This window comes from Lynx canadensis, chromosome C2 (genome assembly GCF_007474595.2).
Source record: "Lynx canadensis isolate LIC74 chromosome C2, mLynCan4.pri.v2, whole genome shotgun sequence".
NCBI lineage: Eukaryota > Metazoa > Chordata > Mammalia > Carnivora > Felidae > Lynx > Lynx canadensis.
Genome location: NC_044311.2, coordinates 143,311,589 through 143,333,209, shown reverse-complemented (window position 1 = coordinate 143,333,209; position 21,621 = coordinate 143,311,589). Strand labels below are relative to the sequence as shown.

The following is a 21,621-nucleotide window of genomic DNA, read 5'->3' as shown; positions in this document are numbered from 1 at the left end:
TGCTGTGAAGGACATCGTTCGGAAATTGATGCAATTCAAATGTGGATTATGAAATATCCCTGTATCAATGCTAAAATTCTTAATTTGTAATTATTGTACTGTGGTTAAGTGAGAGAATATCCTTGTTCTTAGAACATACTGGGGCACCTGGGTGGCTCAGTCAGTTGAGCATCTGACTTCAGCTCAGGTCATCATTTCATGGGTCAGGAGTTTGAGGCCCGAAGGGGGCTCGGTGCTATCAGTGCAGAATCTGCTTTAGATCTTCTGTCCCCCTCTCTCTGCCCTTCCCCTGCTCACTCTTCTCTCAAAATAAATAAATAAATATTTTAATTTTTTTTAAAAAAAGAAAATACTGAAATATTTAGAATAATGGGGCATGATTAGATGGGGGGGATACAGAGATGATAGACAGATAGATAGATAGACAATAGGTAGACAGATAGATACCTCATCTCACTGAGAGAGGGAGAGAGAGAGAACCCTAGTAGTGTGTAGTGTTGGGGGAGAGAGACTAAAGCACAACTGGGGAAGTTTTTAATCATCAGTGAATCCAGGGGTGCCTGGGTGGCTTAGTTGGTTGAGCATCTGACTTCAGGTTCAAGTTCAGGTCATGACCTCACGGTTTGTGAGTTTGAGCCCCACACTGGCTCACTGCTGTCAGACTGTCAATGCAGAGCCCAATTCAGATCCTCTATCCCCCCCTCTCTGCCCCTCCCCATCTTGTGCTCTCTCAAAGGTAAATAACAAATATTTAATGATAATACAAGAATAACAATAATCAGTGAATCCAAGAAAGGACATATGGGAGGTCTTTGCACCATTTTTGCAACTTTTCTGTAAGTCTGAAACTGTCAAAATAAATAGTTACTCCAGGAAAAGGACAAAACACAAATCAGAATGGAAGTTCTAGTATTTTCTTTCTTCCCCCAATGGACTGCTTCATGCACCCGCTTTGATGACCACTGAGCAAAACCAGGCATTGGAAAGGAAGGGCCTAGAAGGGACAAAAGGAAGGTAAGCTGGAACACTGATACGTATATACACAAACGTCCTCTGAGTTCTTGTTGATCTTTGAGTCTCCCATGGTATTTAGAATATAAAGGCTCCCAATAAATACTTGCTGAATGAATAACTGAAGAGTAAGATGCCTCAGAGACAAATCACATGCATTTTAAAGATGAGGAAAAAGAAATGCAAAGGGCTTAACTCCATTGAAAAAATCCCACGACTAATAAGACTAAGCCAGAAATCAAACCTATCCTATGATTAAATGCTTATGGCCCTTTGCCTCTAAGCATAGTTTAAGCAATACATGTCAATAATTAAATATTGGTAAAGCTCCTTAGGTAACTGTCCTAACGAAATTTATAGTAAAACTTAGAGAAGTAAAGAGGATGCATATCTCTCAAGCCCCCCCCCCCATCAGATCATCTATTCTCGTTCTTTTTTTCTTTTCAAATTAACTGTCTCACACAAGTAATTCAAATGGAAGTAGAGTTTTGCTCTCAAATCCTGGTCCGGGAACTGGCAGTACAAGGTATAACAATGGCTGCCATCCTGGTTCCATATGTGACCTCATTTAAAACTCCTGAAGACCTCTGTTATTCATTCTGACTGGTAGAAAAGATAAATTAGAAAATCACAGACTTTACAACTAAAAGGAATGATCATGACTGTCTAGTCCATTTTTCTTGCATTGGAGAAAGCCAATGATAATTTCTTCCTTACTGGAATCAGGAGGACTCAACTGATAGGTTTTTAAATTAGTTTGATGTATCTGATAAGCAACTATACATATATTCAATGAATACTATCAAAATGTCTGCTGTCTCCTGTCTAAGACCTATTTACTTAGACGTGTTTATGTTCATCCAATAGCAATTCATAATTAAACCTGGCACATTAAGCTATGGAGACAATCTTGTAAATAGATGATCTGAGGAACAAATCAATATCTATAATTGGCTAGAATGTGGTCTTGCCTTTGATTTTGGGTTGATCACTTCTATCATTCCCTTCAGTGTAATGTGATATGGGGGTAAAAGACCATCATTACAGGAATCCTATTGCTGAAGTCAAGAGTCTGTAATACTGTTTCCAACATAATGTACTTCAACAGTAAAAAGGCCATAACCTTGGGTCCATCATAGACTATCTGCCACTCCCATCATAAGCCATATGCCTGGAAAAGATTTTATTTGCTACAACAAATAGGGTAAGGGAGAATCCAAGTGAAGAGAACTTTGAAACTTCGTAGAAACTAACTCCAAAATTGAGTAGATTCTTTATGTTGCAGGAGTTTAGAACATGAATTCATCATTAGGACAAACATTTCTCTAATTTGGGAAAGACCACTACCATGGTTTTTTAGATGTTCAGCATTACCTAAGACTTTCATTTGGAAAAGACAAAATCCTAGACAGTTCAGACATAAAGAGCTAAAGAGTTTTTGGGTAATAATATCATAAAATACTGGGGAGAATTTATTTTAAATAGTGATTTCGACCGCACTGTTGGTGGTTCTTAAAAGATGTGTGTTCTAGTACAAGCAATGACACACAGGAGAGAAGAAGTAGATGCCTCAAGATGGTAAAAAGTATGTGAAAGTCTACCTTCATTTTATGCAGGTGGGGTAATAATAAATGGTATTGAAATGGAATTGCAAAGTGCAGTCTAGACTGTGGCACTGAAGCCCTACAAATGAATAATGCATAAGGAATAAATGCATTATATCATTTGGGAGCCAAAGGACAACACTACCTTGCTGGAAGAATTGAGATTTGCTCTAGAATTTCTCTTGGCACAATTGATCTTTTGGGCTAGACAACTCTTTGCTATTGGTGGCTGCCCTATATCCACTGACATTGTAGAAGGGTCAGCAGCATTCTTGGCCTCTATTCACTAAATGCCAGTAGCATTTTCCCCCAACCCGTCATTATAACCAAAAATGTCTCTAGGTATTGTCAATATCTTGGGGGTTGGGGGCTGAGGAGTTGGCCCAGTTAAGAACCACTTATTCCAAAGGAAATGGAGATTTCCACTATCAATCATCCCACCAAGAGTTAATCGTGGAATAGGAATAGATGAAAGGCAAAATGTTTCCTCACTCTGCTCCCCCAAAGATTGGACCCTCTTTCCTTAGCCAGGGAGACCTACTTAAAGGCACTCTCACTGAGGAGTGGTAAATATTCTGTCCCTTTCAACATGGTTCCAGGCAGAGATTAGATGGAGAGATGTTGAGGAATGAGATTCCAGTTAGAAGACTGAACAGCATGTAATTAAGTGGCATAAAAGACCCAAATCATTATGACTGGGGCATTAACAGAAAGTGTAATCTCAAACCCTGATGAAGTTTGGAACATGGGGATTTCACACAAAGCTAAATCCTAAAATGAAAAACTCCCTCGGCTATACCTCTGGAGAAAAGTCAAGAGCCAAGACAGTTCTTTGGTTCCTCCACTCATCTGTTCAAGTATTTATTGAAATCCTATTGCAAACCAGGCGCTAACCTCGATTCTTGCTAGCCAAGTTGGTCTTAGGAAGCATATCTCCACTATTAGAAATTGAGCGCAAGTCCTATACTTTATACAGAGGCATCATACCCACATCAGGATGTCTTAGTGAGGACGATAGGACTCCGCCATTACTGCCAACATTGCAGACATATGGAGAAATATCTCCATTTACTATTTCTTTATGACAGCAGAAACCTCATTTCTGGGAGCTGTGTAAATGTCTTTTTTTATGTTTTTTAATGTTTATTTATTTTTGAGAGAGAGAGAAAGAGAGAGAGAGAGAAACAAAGAGAGACCGAGTGTAAACTGGGGAAGGGGCAGAGAGAGGGAGACACAGAATCCAGAGCAGGCTTCAGGCTCTGAGCTGTCAGCACAGAGCCTGACATGGGGCTCAAACTCACGAGCTGTAAGATCGTGCCCTGAGTGAAGTTGGATGCTCAACCGACTGAGCCACCCAGGTGCCCCTGTGTAAATGTCTTTTAATAATTTTTTTAACTGCTTGGAATATAGGGGCGACTGGGTGGCTCAATCAGCTAAGCATTTGACTCTTGATTCTGGCTTAGGTCATGATTTCACGGTCATGCGATCAAGTCCCACATTGGGATCTGCACTGCTTGCTTGGATTCTCTCTCTCTCTCTCTCTCTCTCTCTCTCTCTCTCTCTCTCTCTCTGTTTTTCTCTCTGCCCTTTCCCTGGTTGTGCTTGCTCTCCCTATCTCTATTTCTCTCTCCCCCAAAGTAAATAAACATTTTTTAAATAAAAATAAGTGCTAAAAATAGGGGCACCTGGATGGCTCAGTCAGTTGAGCTTCCAACTTCAGCTCAGATCATGATCTCACGGTCTGTGAGTTCGAGCCCCACGTCGGACTCTGTGCTCAGAGCGCGGAGCCTGCTTCAGATTCTGTGTCTCCCTCTCTCTCTGCCCCTCCCCAATTCATGCTCTGTCTCTCTCTGTCTCAAAAATAAACATTAAAAAAATTTTTTTTAAATAAGTGCTAAAAATAAAATATATATAAATATATATAATACATATAAAACAAATATAAAAGTGAGGTTTTCAATGTCTTCTAGCATGATGCCCTTTTGCAAGGAAAATCTTAGTCTGAAGTGAAGAAAATAAAACAGAGCTAATGGGACCGTCTCTCGTTGGCCTTTGGACAGTCCCCTGCCTGATACTGGCTCCATCCCCAATCTTTGAAAGGGTCCCCAGAATACAACTTAAAAATCTCTGCCATCAGGAATGTCCTAAAGAAATAAATGTTTCTGGTTAAACATAAAAATCTATTGTTATTGGAAAATTCGGGACAAATTAAATGCCACAACTGAAAACAAATCAGAACAGGGCTATTTTTAGACTATGCTATTACAAATTATATACGCTCCCTTTCCCCCAATTCCAATATTATCCCCTCGATGAGATGTTGCTTCTTCAATCATCATTTTATGTCTTTTCAAAAGATATGAAAATATAGGTCTGCTATTTTTGTGTTACCCCCATATGAAAATCCTTTTGTAATGTTTTACCTGAACTCACGAACTTATATAACATTTTTTCAATTCCATAATAAAAAGAGAAATAATCCAACTAAAACATGGGCTAGGATCTGAATGTACATTTCTCCGAGAAGACATAAAAATTGCAAAAAGCACATGAAAAGATGCTCAACATCTCTAGCTGTCGGGGGACTATAAATCAAAACAACAACGAGACCGCATTTTGCACTCACTAGCATGAAGTGTTGGCAAAGATAAGGAGAAATCGGAACCTTCGGACATTTCTGGTGGGACTATGAAGGGGTGCAGCCACTTCAGAAAAAGCCTGGCAATTCCTCCAAAGGTTACACGTTGATTTACCACATGACCCGACAGTTCCACTCCAAGGCACATACCCAAGTGAACCGAAAGCATACATCCACCCAAAACTTGTACACAAATGTTCATAATAACCAAAAGGGCAAACAACCCAAATGTCAATCAACTGGTGAACGGATAAAGTACGGACTCTCCGTGCAATGGAATATTATTCAACAAGAGAAAGGAATACATGCTACAATGTGGATGAACCTTGAAAATATCCTGTCAGGTGAAAGAAGCCAGCCACAAAAGACCACAGACCGTATTGTTCCTTTTATATGGTGTATCCAGAATTGGCAAATGCATAGAGAGAAAGTAGATGAGTGGTGGCCAGTGGCTGTTGGGGGCGGGGGGAGGGAGGGAAGCGGGAGCTACGAGGTTTCCTGGGTGATGAAAATGTCCTAAAACTGTAATGATGGCTGCACAACTCTGTGAGTGTACTGAAAACCATGGAGTTATTTTTTCTTAATTATGTGACATTTTTCATCCTGACTTTTCTAAGAATCTATCTCTCTTTCTGACATTCTAAGTCAATCTTTTAAACACCACAGCACCTGGCACAATGTTTCATATACACAGAAGACAAATGGTTTCTCCTTTGAACAAGATAAAATACCCTATCTGGAGCAAAGCAACCTTTACTAACTGTAAATCTCAATTTTAGATCTAATTGTAGCTTAATCATGTACCTTAACTGGCTGTCAAAATATGGATGATAAATTTCAGAAGGCATCCAATGTCCACCTCTCACTTCTTTCCATTACGTCCACAAAAAACTGCATGTGTTATATTTTAAGAATTTATACTATTTGTTGAGAAAATCATGTATACGTTTCATTCTACTATATATGCAATTCTATAAGATTATTCACATTCAAAAGGCCTAGAAAGAGGCAAGAAATAATAGTAGGAGTCCTGGAAAGATGTCAGAATGCTCGGTAAGTTTTTAAGGCTTTCAATAAAATTGTCATTTTTTTTTCAATTGAGAAAAAAAATCCAATAAAAGTAAGAACAAGCTTTTCATACATCACATAAGCCAGAAGTGATTCTTTAAATTAAATTCACTGCGTGCTGAGTTTATAGTCCTAGAAAATGTTGGACTCTCTTTATCTAATAGACATGATTTAAAATAATAATTATAATCAACTCTTCGCTCCCCTCTGCGGTCTCCCAAGCTTGATCCAGGGTGACCCCCTCTGGAGATGAGAGAGAAGTTCAGCTTAACCTGTGCCCGCCTGACTCTACTAAAGAAAAACTTTCATTTAAAATACCTGAGTTAACATCTCTCTCTGTGTCTAGCTTACGCTAGCCAATCACCGGAGACCAACATAATCGCCCACACTGTATGAAATGATGGGAAAGAAATTCTTATCCAACTCACCAAAAAACAGAGAGCTAGTTACGTGGGTCAGATCCATTTGGCTTAATTTATCTTGCTTAAACACTGTTCTGGAAAATAGTTGTTGCGTAATGAATTTCCACTTCAGTAAAGTGTTAATGGAAACAATGATCACCAATAACCCTTGGAGGACCAGGATCATTTATTTATAAATATAAGACATAACCATACTTCCTATTTTATCTTAGCAATTCCTTAATGCTGATATTGACTCTGTATTTTAAATATGGACCATATAAATTACAAATGACACATTTGTTACACTGTTTGTATACACAGAGGGTATTACTATATCCTACAATCAATCACTCAAAATCACCCTCACTCATGTTTGACCCTATTCGCAAGTCCCTGTTCGGTGATTGGGACACAAAGAGATATTCAAAGGTATTCACATTTGTAGGTAACTATGCACAGTCAGAAAGTCAGGACATGAAGTTAAAAGGATAACTATTGATAACCCCAGCCTACAAATGTGCAAAAAAAGTCATTCCAGTGTATTTTCTTTCACCCAGGAAGAGAGATGAATCCCATGGAGTGTTTGGGCAGGGATATTAGCTAAGCTCTCCTCGAGGGTAGCATCTGAGGAAGGAGTAAGTGCTCCAGACCCAGAGGCTGCTGTGAACAAGGTCACAGAGGCAGGAAGAAGCGAAGAGGTCAATGGAGCTGAAGACAATGATGAGAAAGAACATTCTGCTGGGGTGTAAAGCCATAGGGGGCTAGAGCTTGCAAACCAGGCCAAGAACTCCGTGTCCTTTTCCAACAACAGGAAATGATAGGCAGGGAAACCAGGTATAACATTACATTGACCAAGATGTGAAGCAGCAAGTCCTGACCCCAAACAGCACAAGAAGGAATGGAGAAAAAGGAATTTGAGAGACTTTATTTAAAAAGAAAGGAAAAAAGATAACAAAAGAATTTGGCCTTTACCATGCATCTAGCCAATTATTTAGGAAGAAAGTGGGGGCTGGGGAGGGAGGGAGATAATATCCTAGTTTCAAGACAAGTCCAAAGTTCAAATAGGCTTAGGGAAAAAATAAGATGAGTTAATGCAGAAACAGCAAGGATATGTTTCAACAAAAGACCAGATGAGTCACTCTTACATCATTATCCTATCATATTTTTTAACAAAACATACAAAAAATATAAACTCACAGAACATATAATTTAGTGGGTAAGTTTTGCATTGCCAAAAAAAAACCACACATGGGTTAATTAAAATAAGCCAAGTCCTCCATTACCTTCAATCTGAAGAGTTTACAAATAAATACAGAATTACCTGGCTTTTTTCTGCCTCAACAGCATAGTTCATGTGCACACACACACACACACACACACACACACACACACACACACATTTATAGGTTATTGATTATACAAATTCTCCTTTAATTTCACTATAGGCCACATTATTAGTAAACTTCTTCAGCTTCTTTAAGAAACTTTTTTTAGGACTCAGACTGTATGCAAATGTGCAATCTGAGCCTTCCAACCACCTTTGGTCTGAAAACTCTCAGACCAAAAAGAAAGTCTCAGATATATGAGGAGAAGTTGCGTCTTTCTGATCTCCTCTTAAACATATTTTAACCCCCGGGGCGCCTGGGTGGCTCAGTCGGTTAAGCGTCCAACTTCGGCTCAGGTCATGATCTCACAGTTCGTGGGTTCAAGCCCCACGTCGGGCTCTATGCTGACAGCTCAGAGCCTGGAGCCTATTTCAGATTCTGTGTCTCCCTCTCTCTCTGCCCCTCCCCTGTTCACACTCTGTCTCTGTCTCAAGAATAAATAGACATTAGGGGTGCCTGGGTGGCTTAGTTGGTTAAGCATCCGACTTCAGCTCAGGTCATGATCTCACAGTTCATGAGTTTGAGCCCTGCATCAGGCTCTGTGCTGACAGCTTAGAGCCTGGAGCCTGCCTCGAATTCTGTGTCTCCCTCTCTCTCTCTTCCTCCCCCACTCATGCTGTCTCTCTCTCTCCTTCAAAAATAAATAAAAACATTTAAAAATTTTTTAAAAAGAATAAATAGACATTAAAAAAATTTTTTAAACATATTTTAACCCCCTTTGGCCATAAGTCCAGGTATGATTTTACATTTGAAGCACAACACAGCAAGGCAGTAAGGAAAGGTTTGTTATCCGAGGTCTTACAGTAAGTGCAAAGTCTGACCCCATAACCCATACTCCTCCCCACCATGTTGTACTGTCCAACCATGATCTAGGGGGTGGAGGGGGGTCTTCAAAGAGTCCCAAGAATTTTATAAATTTCTCAAAACATATTTTACTCACTTTGATTTAAAAACTAAGTAATAAATATATATCATGTATCAGTAAGAGGAAGAGGGGGAAAAGTAGGAAGTTAAAGAATCAAAATAAGTTCTGATTATGTGTCACTCACTCAACAAAAATGGATTCAGCATTTACATCCCATGTACTGTGTCCAGCTTTAGAAATATGGTGGTGAGTAACACCTGACTTGCCCTGCTTTCAGGGGTTCAAAGCACTTAGTAGTTTACCACTTAGTAGGAGACACAACTATTAACCAAAAGATCCCACTAATAAATGTGTAAGTGCAAACTACCCAGTGCTAGGATGGAAAAGTGTCTGGTGCTTTGAAAGTATGAAGGAATGGGAGTCACTGGGGTAGACACTGGCAGAATCGAGTGCAATTAAAAAGGATGATAATTCTGAAAGAAAAAACTTAGTGTGACTAAAATTAGAATGCTTTAATTAATTTAATTAATAGATACCCAAAGTTCCCTACAGTAGAACTGGAATGGTAATGGAGCTATCAAAATAAAAAAACTTCCTCGGGCTATTGGACTATAAAATGTTAATACATTTACATTATTCCAAAGATCTGTCACAGTGGCTTCTTTACTTGACGTGGGAATGCCACCATGTAACCATTCATTAAAACTCACTCGAAGCCAAAGTGCTCTGGGGGCTTTGGGCACATCCACAGGGCACATAGTGTGCGTCTGGGTGCTGTTTGGGCATTTTTACCTTCCTGATCTAAAAATGATGATCAAAAAATTGGGTTTGGGTAGGAAGTACTCCTGTTATTCGTCTCAGTACTCCGTAGAGTAAAGCTTTTAATCCTCAGCAGTTCCATTTGCATTCTTTCTATAGTCAAACGTGATAAAAACATGGAAGTTGCCCACTAACCTCTGAACCATAGAATGTCACTTGCCCACACCCCTCCCTCTCACCCTCAAGTTCAGCCCATTCCGTGCCCACCTCCCCCAGTCCATAACCAGGAGACATCACTCAGACGTAAGAGGGTTCAAGGAAACAGTACTTACTTCCTTTCCTCAAGCAGAGCGATTTCCTTTTTGACCTCATTGTATTCTTCTGCTATTTGACAGTGCTGTTTGAACACCTGCATGGATTCCACGGAGTCATGACAAGGCGGCAGAGGCTTCACAAACAACAACAAGAAGAAATCAGTCCATTTCTTTGTATCGGAATACATTATAAATGATTTTGCTCTACTGATGTTCTTTAGAGAGAGATTTTTTGCAGGACAATAGTATTGGCAGTCAACATTGGACAGGGTCTGGCTGATTCTGCTTGACTGAAAATAGGGAGGTGGGCTGATATTCTCCACATTCATCTTCCAGTGTCATTGTTGGGCATTCTCAGGCCTGAGCCAGAACCGGAAGGCTCATGACATATCTATTATTTGCCATGCATTGGAGTAAAATTAGATCTTCTAATAATTCTGTACTTCTCCCCGGAAATCTCAAACTCTGCTTTCAAAAAGGGCAGTGGTGGGGAAATAGTTCAGCTGTCTGCTTTAATTGCCCCCTACTTTCTGTTCCTGCAGCCCAGAGGCATAATCTCATCCTATAGTGTGGAGTAACCCTACAAGAAAGGCTCTCTTTTGAGAGATGCATCCAAACTGAAGAAATGATGCTGGACTGGAAATAAAGCTTACAAGGATTAACAAATCCCATGAAAGACCAAACTCCAAGTAAAACAATGCTTATAACATGTGAGGTCAAAGACAGCATGGATTTATGTCTTTGTTTTTCTCCCATCTACAAGGAAAACAAAGATGAACAGGGCAAGCCAGCAGACCCATCATGTGTTGAAAATCCTACTTCTTTCTAGAAATTATTTTTTAAAGAACTGACTTTCCCTGGGTTTATAATTCTAATTTCTAGTTAGCAATACATTATTAAAAATATTACTTTAAGGAACAGTAGCTAATAGACTTTTAAAGAGTTTTTTAATCACCCTTTTCAATTATTTACAGAAAATGGTATATAAAATCTGAGAAATACAACTTTACTGTTAAATGGGCTCTTCAGTCTAATACCTTTCTCACAGCAGTCTATATATGTAAGTATGTGCCTGACTAGGTCATATTTTCACTAATTTTACACTAGGAAATTGGGAAGTAATGCATTTCTTCCTTCTTTCTCCTCTCGTTATACTAAAGACAAAGATTTCTTTGGGTGTTCTATTTAGCAACCCCATACAGGATGTAATAAAAATTCTATAAAGTTCTATAAAATCCTATAAAGTTTGACAGATAAATAAGATGATCCCTATTTATTCTGAGGCCTCTGAGTAGAGATTTTCTAAAGGAAATAAAATTCAAAATAGATTTGCATGAAATTTACCTTCACGTGGATCATCTCCTATGTCCAAATTCATGGAAAATGTAATAATAACTACATTATATAGCATTTTTCCCTACTGCCCCATAAACACATTCGTAGCATAAACTCAGTCTGTTGGAACCATTATCTCTTTATTTATGATAATAAATTGAAAAGTAATGCCCTGTAGTATTACCGTATAATGCACCCCATGAGGCAAAGCTCTTGCCAAAGGAATTCAGAACTCCTGGCTCCTCTGGGCCTATGTCCTAGACATCACCACCCTCTCATCAATTTTCACCTGTTACCCTGGCAAATTACCAAGTATAACAGTAAGGAGAATGAAAACAATTTACTCCGGACACCTTAGCCAAGTCGCTATTAAATCATCTGTGCCCTGTGTCCTTCCTGAAAGGCCCTAAGGCTCTACGCATCCCATTTCCTGTCCCTACGAACATCACATAAGCTATATTCAGTCCATGCCAAAACTTGCCACCACTTCGAGGTCCCTGAGCCACAAATTCAGCATAGTTAACCTATGTGACGGCCAAAAGATTCTAGGACTCTGGGCAAAGGCTTTATGTCTTAAGAGGAAATAAATGAAAGTAGCCATGCAGAGGGAGAAATATCCCCTGATGTCATCAAAAAGCGAAACTGAAAGTTACATTCACAATTTTCTTAAGAATAGAGGGGTCTCTTTCCCCCTTAGCTTGCTCCCCTGCAATGCTTTTTTATTAAGTGGGAAGTTTCTTCCTCTGCTCTTTTTTTTACTGGCACTTCTTAATTGTGGGAAATTTGAAAATATTATGTAGAGGTAGCAAGATCATGCTGCTAAGGGTGTATGAGGATAGGGAGTATTTCCGGATATATTCAGTACCCTCACATGCTCTTAGCAGGGTGATCAGCCTACTTACACATAACGCTATTTTCAAGGTTTCTCACAATTAAAAAAGGACAAGCCAAAAATACTTAGTGTTCAGCATCTCAGGGTGTAAAAGGATGCCAGGTGCTACTCCAGCCTCTAGCTCCTGCGAGCTCTGTCTTCATCCAACCTGGCATATAACTGGGCTCCACTTCAAGCCCTCACAATCTGCATGAACGCATTAAGGAGCAATATAGTTTTGTTTTTTTAAAGCAAGGAGGGAAGTTATATTGCATAACCCACTACAACATCGTAAAATCATTCCATTAGTCGCCAGGGGCTGGGGAGAGGGGGAAATGAGGCATTGTTTAATGGGTGTAGAGTTTCAGTTTTGCAAGAGGAAAAAGTTCTGGAGATCAGTTGCACAACAATGCGAATATACTTAATGTTATTGAACTGTACACTTCCAAATTATCAAGATGGAAAAATTTATGTTGTGTGTTTTCACCAAAATTTTTTAAAAACTTAATGCAAAAAAAAATTGTCATTAGATCTTTCCACTGTTCCTCCCTCATCTTCTAAGAACTCCTATGAAGACTCACTATCTGAAGTTCACTTCATTTGCACCCAAACACTCTTTCTTTCCCAAATTTCTCTCCAGGGAACTTAAAATTTCTCACCCCTTTACATACAGCACCATTCACCACAAACCCTAAACATCACTAAACAAGTCAACGCCTCCCCCAACCCCCAAAAAAACCAGGCAGCAGGACCTATTGTCTTTAAAAGGCATTTGACAATTATCCCAGGCAAAGAAACTAAGCAAAGAATTTTTGAAATACGTATGGTTCTCATTCCAGCAGGAATTCTGGTGAATGAAGAATTTTAAGATATTTAGGTTTACCCCCTCCCAAAAAAAGTAAAATTATAGGTGATGAGATGTTGTTCTGTACAACACAGAACACTGTCATTGCCTTATGATATAACGTCTCTCTCTCTCTCTCTCTCTCTCTCTCTCTCTCTCTCTGTGTGTGTGTGTGTGTGTGTAGCATAAGGTCTTCACTGAGAGTGACTCTCTCTTACCTTCTTATAACCCCTCAAAATAAGAGATAATCTATGACCAACAGTATCCATTGAAGAAAATGAAAGTGTTTGAGGAAACATTTCTAAAATTCAAGCACAATAATCTGGTTTCCAGTGTAAAAATGGAGCTATCCTAAGGCTTTTATCATGTGACATTTAAAACATTGACATTCATGAATTAATCAGCCATACCTGGGTTTAAGATGGGGTTTAACACATGTTCACATTGAAAACCAAACAATATTGTAAAAGAATACTGGTGGTAACCAGGTGAGAAAAATCTATTTGCTTCTTGGAATAAAAATTAACACATATTTTCATTGCTTAATTTTGACTGTTCTCCTCCAAGAGGTTTTTGTAGTCCTCGCTCCGTGCTGGGAACAGGCGAGCAATAAATAAACGCTTCGTGTTGACAGTGAATTTCTTTTCACATCCAGAGAAAAAATTTTCCTTATTTTCTCCATAATTATGCTACATTGTGGATACATTTGTCCTACCCTCTTGCCTGAAGAATGAAATATCGCATTCCAAAGACAAGGAATCCAAAGATACTTGATTTGAAAGTGAAAAGGTCAAGGTATTCTTCCTGGACCAGAGAACGAATTCTGTGGGATCACAGAAACAACTCTTCAGACTCACTCAGTGCTGTGGTACTAGTTTTCTCACAATGCAGCCAGTTCTAAGAAGGTTAAATTAAGATAGTCTCCCAACAGCGACTCAAGCCAACTTTGAAACACATTTTTCCAAGACCCAGATGGGGGTTTGGATGAGGTCAGAGCCCGGGAGCGGGACTTCCTTCTCACCTCCTTTCCTCCAGCTCAGCCCCATCTGCTGCCTGAGGATGAAGCTTGTAAGGGCTTTAAATTACACGGCAGTGTGACTGAGCCACTACTCTCCCTGGTCTCCACCCCAATCATCAGGACAGATTTAACAAGATGAAGTAAGAGAGAAACCACAGGCTCTTGTTCCAAGAATGCCGGCTTGAGCCACACCATCTCGTCTCTGCTCTCTGCCCGGGTTTAGATCTCCTCCTGAAATGGACTCCATCTTCTGGAAAGCACCCCGTGGGACAGGACCCAGCCAAGCATCTCTCCACAAGGGGGCAAAGCCAACTTAAGTGCTTCCGTTTTCTACTTGGCTTCTTCAAATACTACTGGCCCCATCCACTTCAAGAGATGTAAGAATTTAATTTTCCTCTCCCAGCTTCCCACACAGAGGATATATTTAGGAAGCTAAATATTCTACAGTTGCCGAGCAGATTTTTTATTTATTCCTTAATCTCAGTGTTATCTTTATTGGGGGAGGGGCAGGGGGAGGTATCTGGTTCAAATTTACGTTGCATTTTAATGTCCCAAAATTAACATATAATTTGTTAAAAACCAAATGGAAAAACATAGGACTAATTGCAATATTGGAAAACTCTGTTATATTAGAATTGAAAATATTTTTTTAAATTTTTTTCTTAATTTATTTTTGAGGGACAGAGTGAGTGTGTGCAAGGAGGAAAGGAGCAGAGAGAGAGGGAGACACAGAATCCCAAGCAGGCTCCAGGCTCTGAGCCGTCAGCACAGAGCCTGACACGGGCTAGAACTCACAGACTGAGCCAAAGTCGGACACTTAACCGACTGAGCCATCCAAGCACCCCTAAAATATTTTAAGGATTGACATTTCTACAATATCTACATTATAGTCAGAGTCAATGCTAGTAATTTTACTGCATATCTTATATAACATTGAATTGAAGGCTATTTAAGTCATGTTTATTAATGTAAGCAATATTCAAGAGAGAGGTAACTCAAGAGTGTCTCAGACTTTTCCAACAAGGCATCTTGTTAGACGACTACTGGACTTCACAAAAAAGAAAAAAAAAAGTACACCTACCACTGTAAAGCTCCAAGGTATGTGTGTATATTTTCTGTGTGGTCACAGCAGCCAACAGACAACCATACCATACCTTCCAACATGTGTATGAGAAAATGCAGACATTTTCAGTGTTTTCCATGGGATTATGTCTTAATTGCATTTCCAGATGGATGTTCAAGACTGGTGTAGCAGAATCCTGGAATGCTAAGACTTCTCCGTTTTCTCTCACTGTCTTTCCCAAGATATCAAGCAATATACTGATGCAAGACCCAAAGGAAATTTCTGAGAGACTACTCGGATAACAAGATCTTACGGCACACAACTGAAGCTAGGAAATTGTTTATTTGTGGAGGTGACATCAGTTTCTGGACTCACCAGACTCTGTCTGAGAAAAAGCAAGTTCAGTGTGTACCACAGAGACACCTGTCACTGTCTTCTCAGATTAGATGGGAGGACTTTAGGAGGATTGAAGCTATTGCTCAATTTGACTTAAAAAAAAAAAAGTCATATTGTTTTCCAAGTACCTTAGCTTAATGGAAAAGAGAGAGCATCAGAACCTCTATCCCTAACTCAAAAATCCAAAGAGATGCTTCTCTTATCATGTTATACATATAAAGATAAATTGCTAATTCTTAAACACGTCATTCAAAACACAATTTCACCAGAGAAGAAGATTAACATTAAGTGAGCAATCATTTTGCCAAGCACTGTGTTATATCTACTCATTCTCACATTTAATTCCCACAATAACAATGTAAGATTGATACTGCTGTCTCCACCTTGCAGTTCAGAAAAGTGAGGTTTAGAGAGAGTAAATAATATCAATCACGAAACTGGTAGGTGTAGAGCTGAGATCCAAATTCAGGCCAACCCAATGCCAATACCCGTGCTCCAGCCATTGTGAGTCCCATTAGGAAGTTGTTACAACGTACTGGTTAACATGTCCCCTGCCCGATTATAAAAGCATATTTTCATTCCAGTGCACTTAAGGCCATATTGCAGCTTAGCTTTGGATCATCTATAGGTCAAACGACGATCTCCGAAGCATAAGAACGTGGTTAAATTTTAAGACAAATATGGTGCTGACTCACACCATCCTTCAGGATAAAGAAGGAGGTCAGGCATTATCTCCTTTCCAAATAGAAGGAAACCGAGGCCTAAAGAAAAGTAGTGATTTTTCATTCATTCTTAGAAGTGGACATAGAATTGAGCCTCTTTTCTTTGGACTGGCTGTGCTACATCAGCTGTGCCCAAATACTGCCTCTACTAGGCATAGAGAATTTAGAAACCAAGTTCCAGGAAAGGAATCCGCATAAAATAGAATCAACCTACCCATTGCCCCCGGGCTGAGGCTGAAGGCCCACAAATGAACATTATAAAGAGATGTTCATTTTAACACCTACCTTACCCCAAAGTCTCTTGCCCAACATTTTGCATTAATAGAGACATCAAGAGAAATGTTTGTCACTGCTATTCTTGCACAGGGCTTTTTTTGGCTTCTGTGAAAATAGAAGCCACACGAATTACATGCTCAAACATGTCCACATTCTTGGCAAAGCAACAGAAAAATCTAGGGGGTCAAACTGGTGATAGAGTATCTACCAAATAGATACTTTATAGCTCCATTTTATAAACAACACAAGAATGTGTAATGGATATCAGAAAGTCAGAACAGGTTTTACAAGGTTCTATAACCACACTATGGCAACCTTGCAAACCAGAACAAAAAACCTCTACCTATCAAAGTAATTTAAACAGTCCGTAGGTTTCACAAAAGGTGCAAGGGAAAGAAGGCTACCTAGACTCAGAATCCGAGATCTAGTCAGAAATAGAAAATTCATTTAGACCAAAATTTGACCTCAGGTTTCTCATCTCTAAAGTGGAGACATAATAGCTCACACAATCCTGGCAAGGCTCAGATGAGATTGTTTGCGGGGAAGCATCACTGGCCTAGCGATGCTCGACATGCATGGCGGGATTTAAATCTGAGGCTCTGCAGAGAGCAGGGCCGGCAATAATCACCTGGCATCATTTAGTTTTCATTTGGCAAGTTTTGAAGGCTCCTGGAGAGATAATCAAGAGTCAGTTTATCCTCAAGCAAATAGTGACAACCACAAGGCACTTCATATGCCTTTGTAACCTAACTTTTATTCTACCGTAGAGGACTATGATGGCCGGTAAAATTCCAAGAGCCATTACCATGTGATGAAAGCACATGACACTGACTGTGAAGTCGGCCTGCTCTGCAGAATGGATTGTGCCTTTTGTACATAAAGCATTTTCATTGCTTTCAACACAGAGACTTCCTGCTGCGGAATGGCTTAAATTTATATGCCTAGGCTAAGCACGGAGAGAAGAATCTGCTTTAAGAGTGATTTCCTGTGTGAGCTTTCCCCTCTCCAGTCTCACTGTCTTGTATTTTCGTCACTCATGCACTGGAGACAGAATAAAGGTAGCAGGCAACAGCCCCAGACAGAGGTGACCCTAACCAAATGGCTTGAAAACTGGCAAACGTTTATAACAAACTCAGTCATACCCTTTACCCAACAAACAAGCACTTACTTAAATGATTTTAGGTATAAAGCTAAGAATGTTCCCTCCATTCATGAAGGCTTAAATAATACCATATTTTAAGGGTTGGGATGGGGCGGGGGGTGGGGGGGGAATCAAAACCCAGGAGCCAGAAAGCAGCCTCTCACCTGCTTAACTTCATCAATGAACATGAAATAGTCTCATTGGACTAAGATAATTAAATAGACTTAATTTCTAATATATGTCAAATGGAATTAAAACCATAAAATCCAAATGGATGTTGCAAGGCTTTAACAGAAAAACTGTCTGGAGAATTGCCAAGGGTGCTATGAATCCTGTGAAGAATGATCCGTGAGCCAGGGAAGATCATTAATGTTCCCAAAGGGGGGAAAAAAATTTTTGTCGATACAAAAAAGGAGAATTAATGATCCGTAGTTTGATGGAGGAACCAGAACCTGAATATGCTTTTACCGTTTTATTTCCAAAACATGTTTATTCATTTTTATCTAACTCCCATGATAATAAAATAGCTCTGAGGTGACAGTAAAATGAAGTAGAAAAAAAAACCAACTAGGACTTGGGGGGAAAAAATCTAGTTATTATCTTACAATCCCAACCATCCCACCAGCAGCACAAACACAGCCCTCCTGTGAGGACAGAATGGAAGCAAGGGGTGTGTGTGGTGGAAAATGCCAGACAGAAACAGAGAGCTGAGTTGTTTGCCCTGGTGAAAAGAAGTGATATTGGGGGATATAGTTAGATATCAGGAACCAGGAGAGCTGGGTTAAAGACCCTGCATGGGGGGGGGGGGGGCAGAAGGAGGAGACAAGATGGCTGATACCTGTGAGGAAATTTTAGAGACAGTAGAGACAATCTTCAGGAATCTCTGTATACCTGATACTGTTCTGTGGAGTGGGCTCTCTGCTGGAGCACCGTGACAATGCCCAGGACTGTGGCAGAGGTAAGAATGAGGACTCCTCACACCTAGTCACACCTGAGTCGTGCTGGCTTGTTTTTTCAGAGAGCACTCCGGTACTGGAGGACCAGCTCTTCCTTTCTGACATGGCTACTTCCGGGTTTTTAACTCAGGGCCCTGGGACTGAGATAAGAACCGGAGCCAACGGAAAAGACTTTCGGTTGGGTTTGCATGAGGGGTCTTCCCACCTCTGTGCAGGACCAGGGCTCCCAAACGCAAATGACTTCAGGATGCCAGTCACACCCGCGAATGGGAAAAGCTGCTGGGTGTTAAGAGAAGGGGGAACATCATACCTGGGGGGAAATGGGGGTGGCAGACCCCTCCTAAAGGCGTTCAAAATCAATACGTAGAGAAAAACAAGTAAGAGATGAAGCAAATGTCTACGTGCAGGATTCAAGACCCCTATTAGGTTTGTCTAGATGTAACTGCAAAGTGAGGCACTCAAGAGAACATTTGACCCAAGGCCAGTATCCAAATATTTCAGGCAGACAGCCATCTTTGCCTGGCATCACCATATGTCATCTAAAGAAAATTGAAGTGTTACAAATTAATTCCCTTCAAATAATTCTGGTGTATTAAAATGGGATCCCTTTGATAGATCATCCATAAACTATGCACACGAAATATTTTTCCCATGGATCAAACCAGACAGTTTTCAGAATGTTTAACTTAAAACAATTATATTTTATTAAATGTTGTCAGGGGCACCTGGGTGGCTCAGTCCTTAAGCGTCTGACTTCAGCTCAGGTCATGATCTCACAGTTCCTGAGTTCGAGCCCTGCATCAGACTCTGTGCTGACAGCTTAGAACCTGGAGCCTGCTTCAGGTTCTGTGTCTCCCTCTCTCTCTGTCCCTCCCCTGCTTGCACTCTGTCTCTCTCTGTGTCACAAGAATGAATAAATGTTAAAGAAAAAATTTTTTAAAAAGGTTGTCAGAAGAGTGGAGAAGGGTTGGGGTGGAGGAGACAAAGGAAGATTATTCTGAAGTCTTCCCCACTCCCCTGCCCCATAACAAGTAACATCTGCACAGTTTACCACTAAATCACCAATTCGAAATGGGTCATCACTGCAATGGCACAGGGACATCCTCAGCAAAGGAGAGTAGGTACAAGCCCTGTTCCCAGGCTCCAGAACTCCTTAAGCTCTTTAGAAGCTTGCTTTCACTGATATTTCACTTAGACTTTGGAGCTCTAGAAGTGCAAGGCTTCATGACTTGAAAGCTCCCCGCTCTGTCTCTAAGTCAGTCTTTTCTCAATTACGCCGTTTGTCCATTCACTATAATTTGTGAAAGTAAGGAGGAAAAAAGAAAGACTCTGGAAATATCCTTACCTGTAGCTGCTGGTCTAATTCTGGAAAGACCAGAGGAATGGAGTCTTCAGGAGGTGTATCATCTAAAACATGAAAATAAAATGATTCTTCACTATAGAGCTCTTTCTCTCACGGGCGATGTTCTGCTCTTACCGTCTTTAGACTCGTGTGATGTATATTTTCATCACTTCCGGTGGGGACAGATAGAGGACAGAAGACAATTTTGCTCACCTTTGGTACAAACAGAAGCACGGAGAGCATAGTTGGCCTGACCAACATTTTGCAAACAAATACCAGAATCCTCAAATGTTCAGTCTGGTAGTTCTACAATTAAGAAGTACTGTTTGTCCTTCAGTATTCTCATGTTGGCCAAAGCCAGATTACATGGTATGCTGGAAAGTGCTTTAACAAGGTGCTAATGAAGCGACCAAGACAACCTCAATGGGACAGAAGAACGTGTTAGTGAAAAATAGAAGTTCTTCTGTGAGGTGGCAAGCTTTGATGTCTTTACCACAAGCCACCACCACCAGGCAGTTAAGCAGAGCCTCATTCTGGGTTACAGTTGATAACAGGCGGCAACCCCGTCAGAGCGTTTCTTCTCAACACACCAGGTGGTGGTCCCCATCTGAGGCCCAGATCACTGCCTGGATGTGGGAGAGCGTGAGCGAAGAGAGCCATGGCCGCTCTGTCCTCAGCTGCCTTAAACTGACTGTCTGACAATAGGCAGTTGTTGCCGGATCAAAAGATGGTCTCAGAAGCATCAGAGGAAACCTGAGAGGAGTTTGGCCTCAAATAATCAAATCAGCCCCAAATCTCCTCAAGGACACACTGCTGACCCTGCCGTGCCACCTGAGGACAGTTCCTTGTCAGCAGGACCTCATGTCTCCAGGCAGACTCTGGCTCTGTGGGGCCATTCATTTCCCATCCCCTCCATGTTGACAACACCTATCCCAGGGCAGCTGACTATGAGAATAAAATGAAACATAGACTAAGAATAGTTTAAAAATCAGGGCACCTGGGTGGCTCAGTCAGTTAAGTGTCCGACTTCAGCTCAGATCATGATTTCACAGTTTGTGAGTTGGAGCCCCGCATTGGGCTCTGTGCTGACAGCTCAGAGCCTGGAGCCTGCTTTGGATTCTGTCTCTCTCTCTCTCTCTCTCTCTCTCTCTCTCTCTCTGCCCCTCCCCCTCTCGTGCTCTGCCTCTCTCTCTCTCAAAAATAAACATTAAAAAGAATAGTTTAAAAGCCAAATCTGTTTTAAATTATAACAAAGAAAGGAAATATCATGGCTTTTATAATCTCACTACCATAACCAAATTTGTTTATAAAAATGTGACGTTCTATTTTTTATTTTGGTTTTCTTTTTTCAATGTTTCTTTTTTTGGGGGGGAAGGGCAGAGAGAGAGGGAGAGAGAGAATCCCAAGAAGGCTCCGAGCTATCAGCACAGAGCCCGACGCGGGGCTTGAACTCATGAACTGTGAGATCATGACCTGAGGTGATATCAAGAGTCAGACGCTTAACTGACTGAGCCACCCAGGTGTCCCAAAATGTGATGTTCTGTTTGAACAAGAGCAAGTGATATGGGCCATACCCAATGCAGAAACAAGTCTTCTCTCCCTACTCTCT

The 21,621-nt window shown here is 40.5% G+C and overlaps 1 protein-coding gene across 4 annotated transcripts in view; it reads right to left on the bottom strand.

Annotated features, from left to right (window-relative positions):
- Positions 1-21,621, bottom strand: part of MAP3K7CL (MAP3K7 C-terminal like) — a 37,455-nt gene that overhangs the window by 2,319 nt on the left and 13,515 nt on the right. The window contains exons 1-3 of one of the 4 annotated variants that reach the window (XM_030330292.1): positions 20,226-20,309; positions 20,016-20,077; positions 10,067-10,182 (exon numbers count right to left, since the gene is read on the bottom strand). In XM_030330292.1, the coding sequence (XP_030186152.1) occupies positions 10,067-10,149 (83 nt within the window). In that variant the 5' untranslated portion in view covers positions 10,150-10,182; positions 20,016-20,077; positions 20,226-20,309. Of the gene's footprint in view, positions 1-10,066; positions 10,183-18,552; positions 18,748-20,015; positions 20,078-20,225; positions 20,310-21,621 lie in introns of those variants that run through there. The other 3 variants (XM_032594783.1, XM_030330293.1, XM_030330294.1) reach the window with 3 other exon arrangements.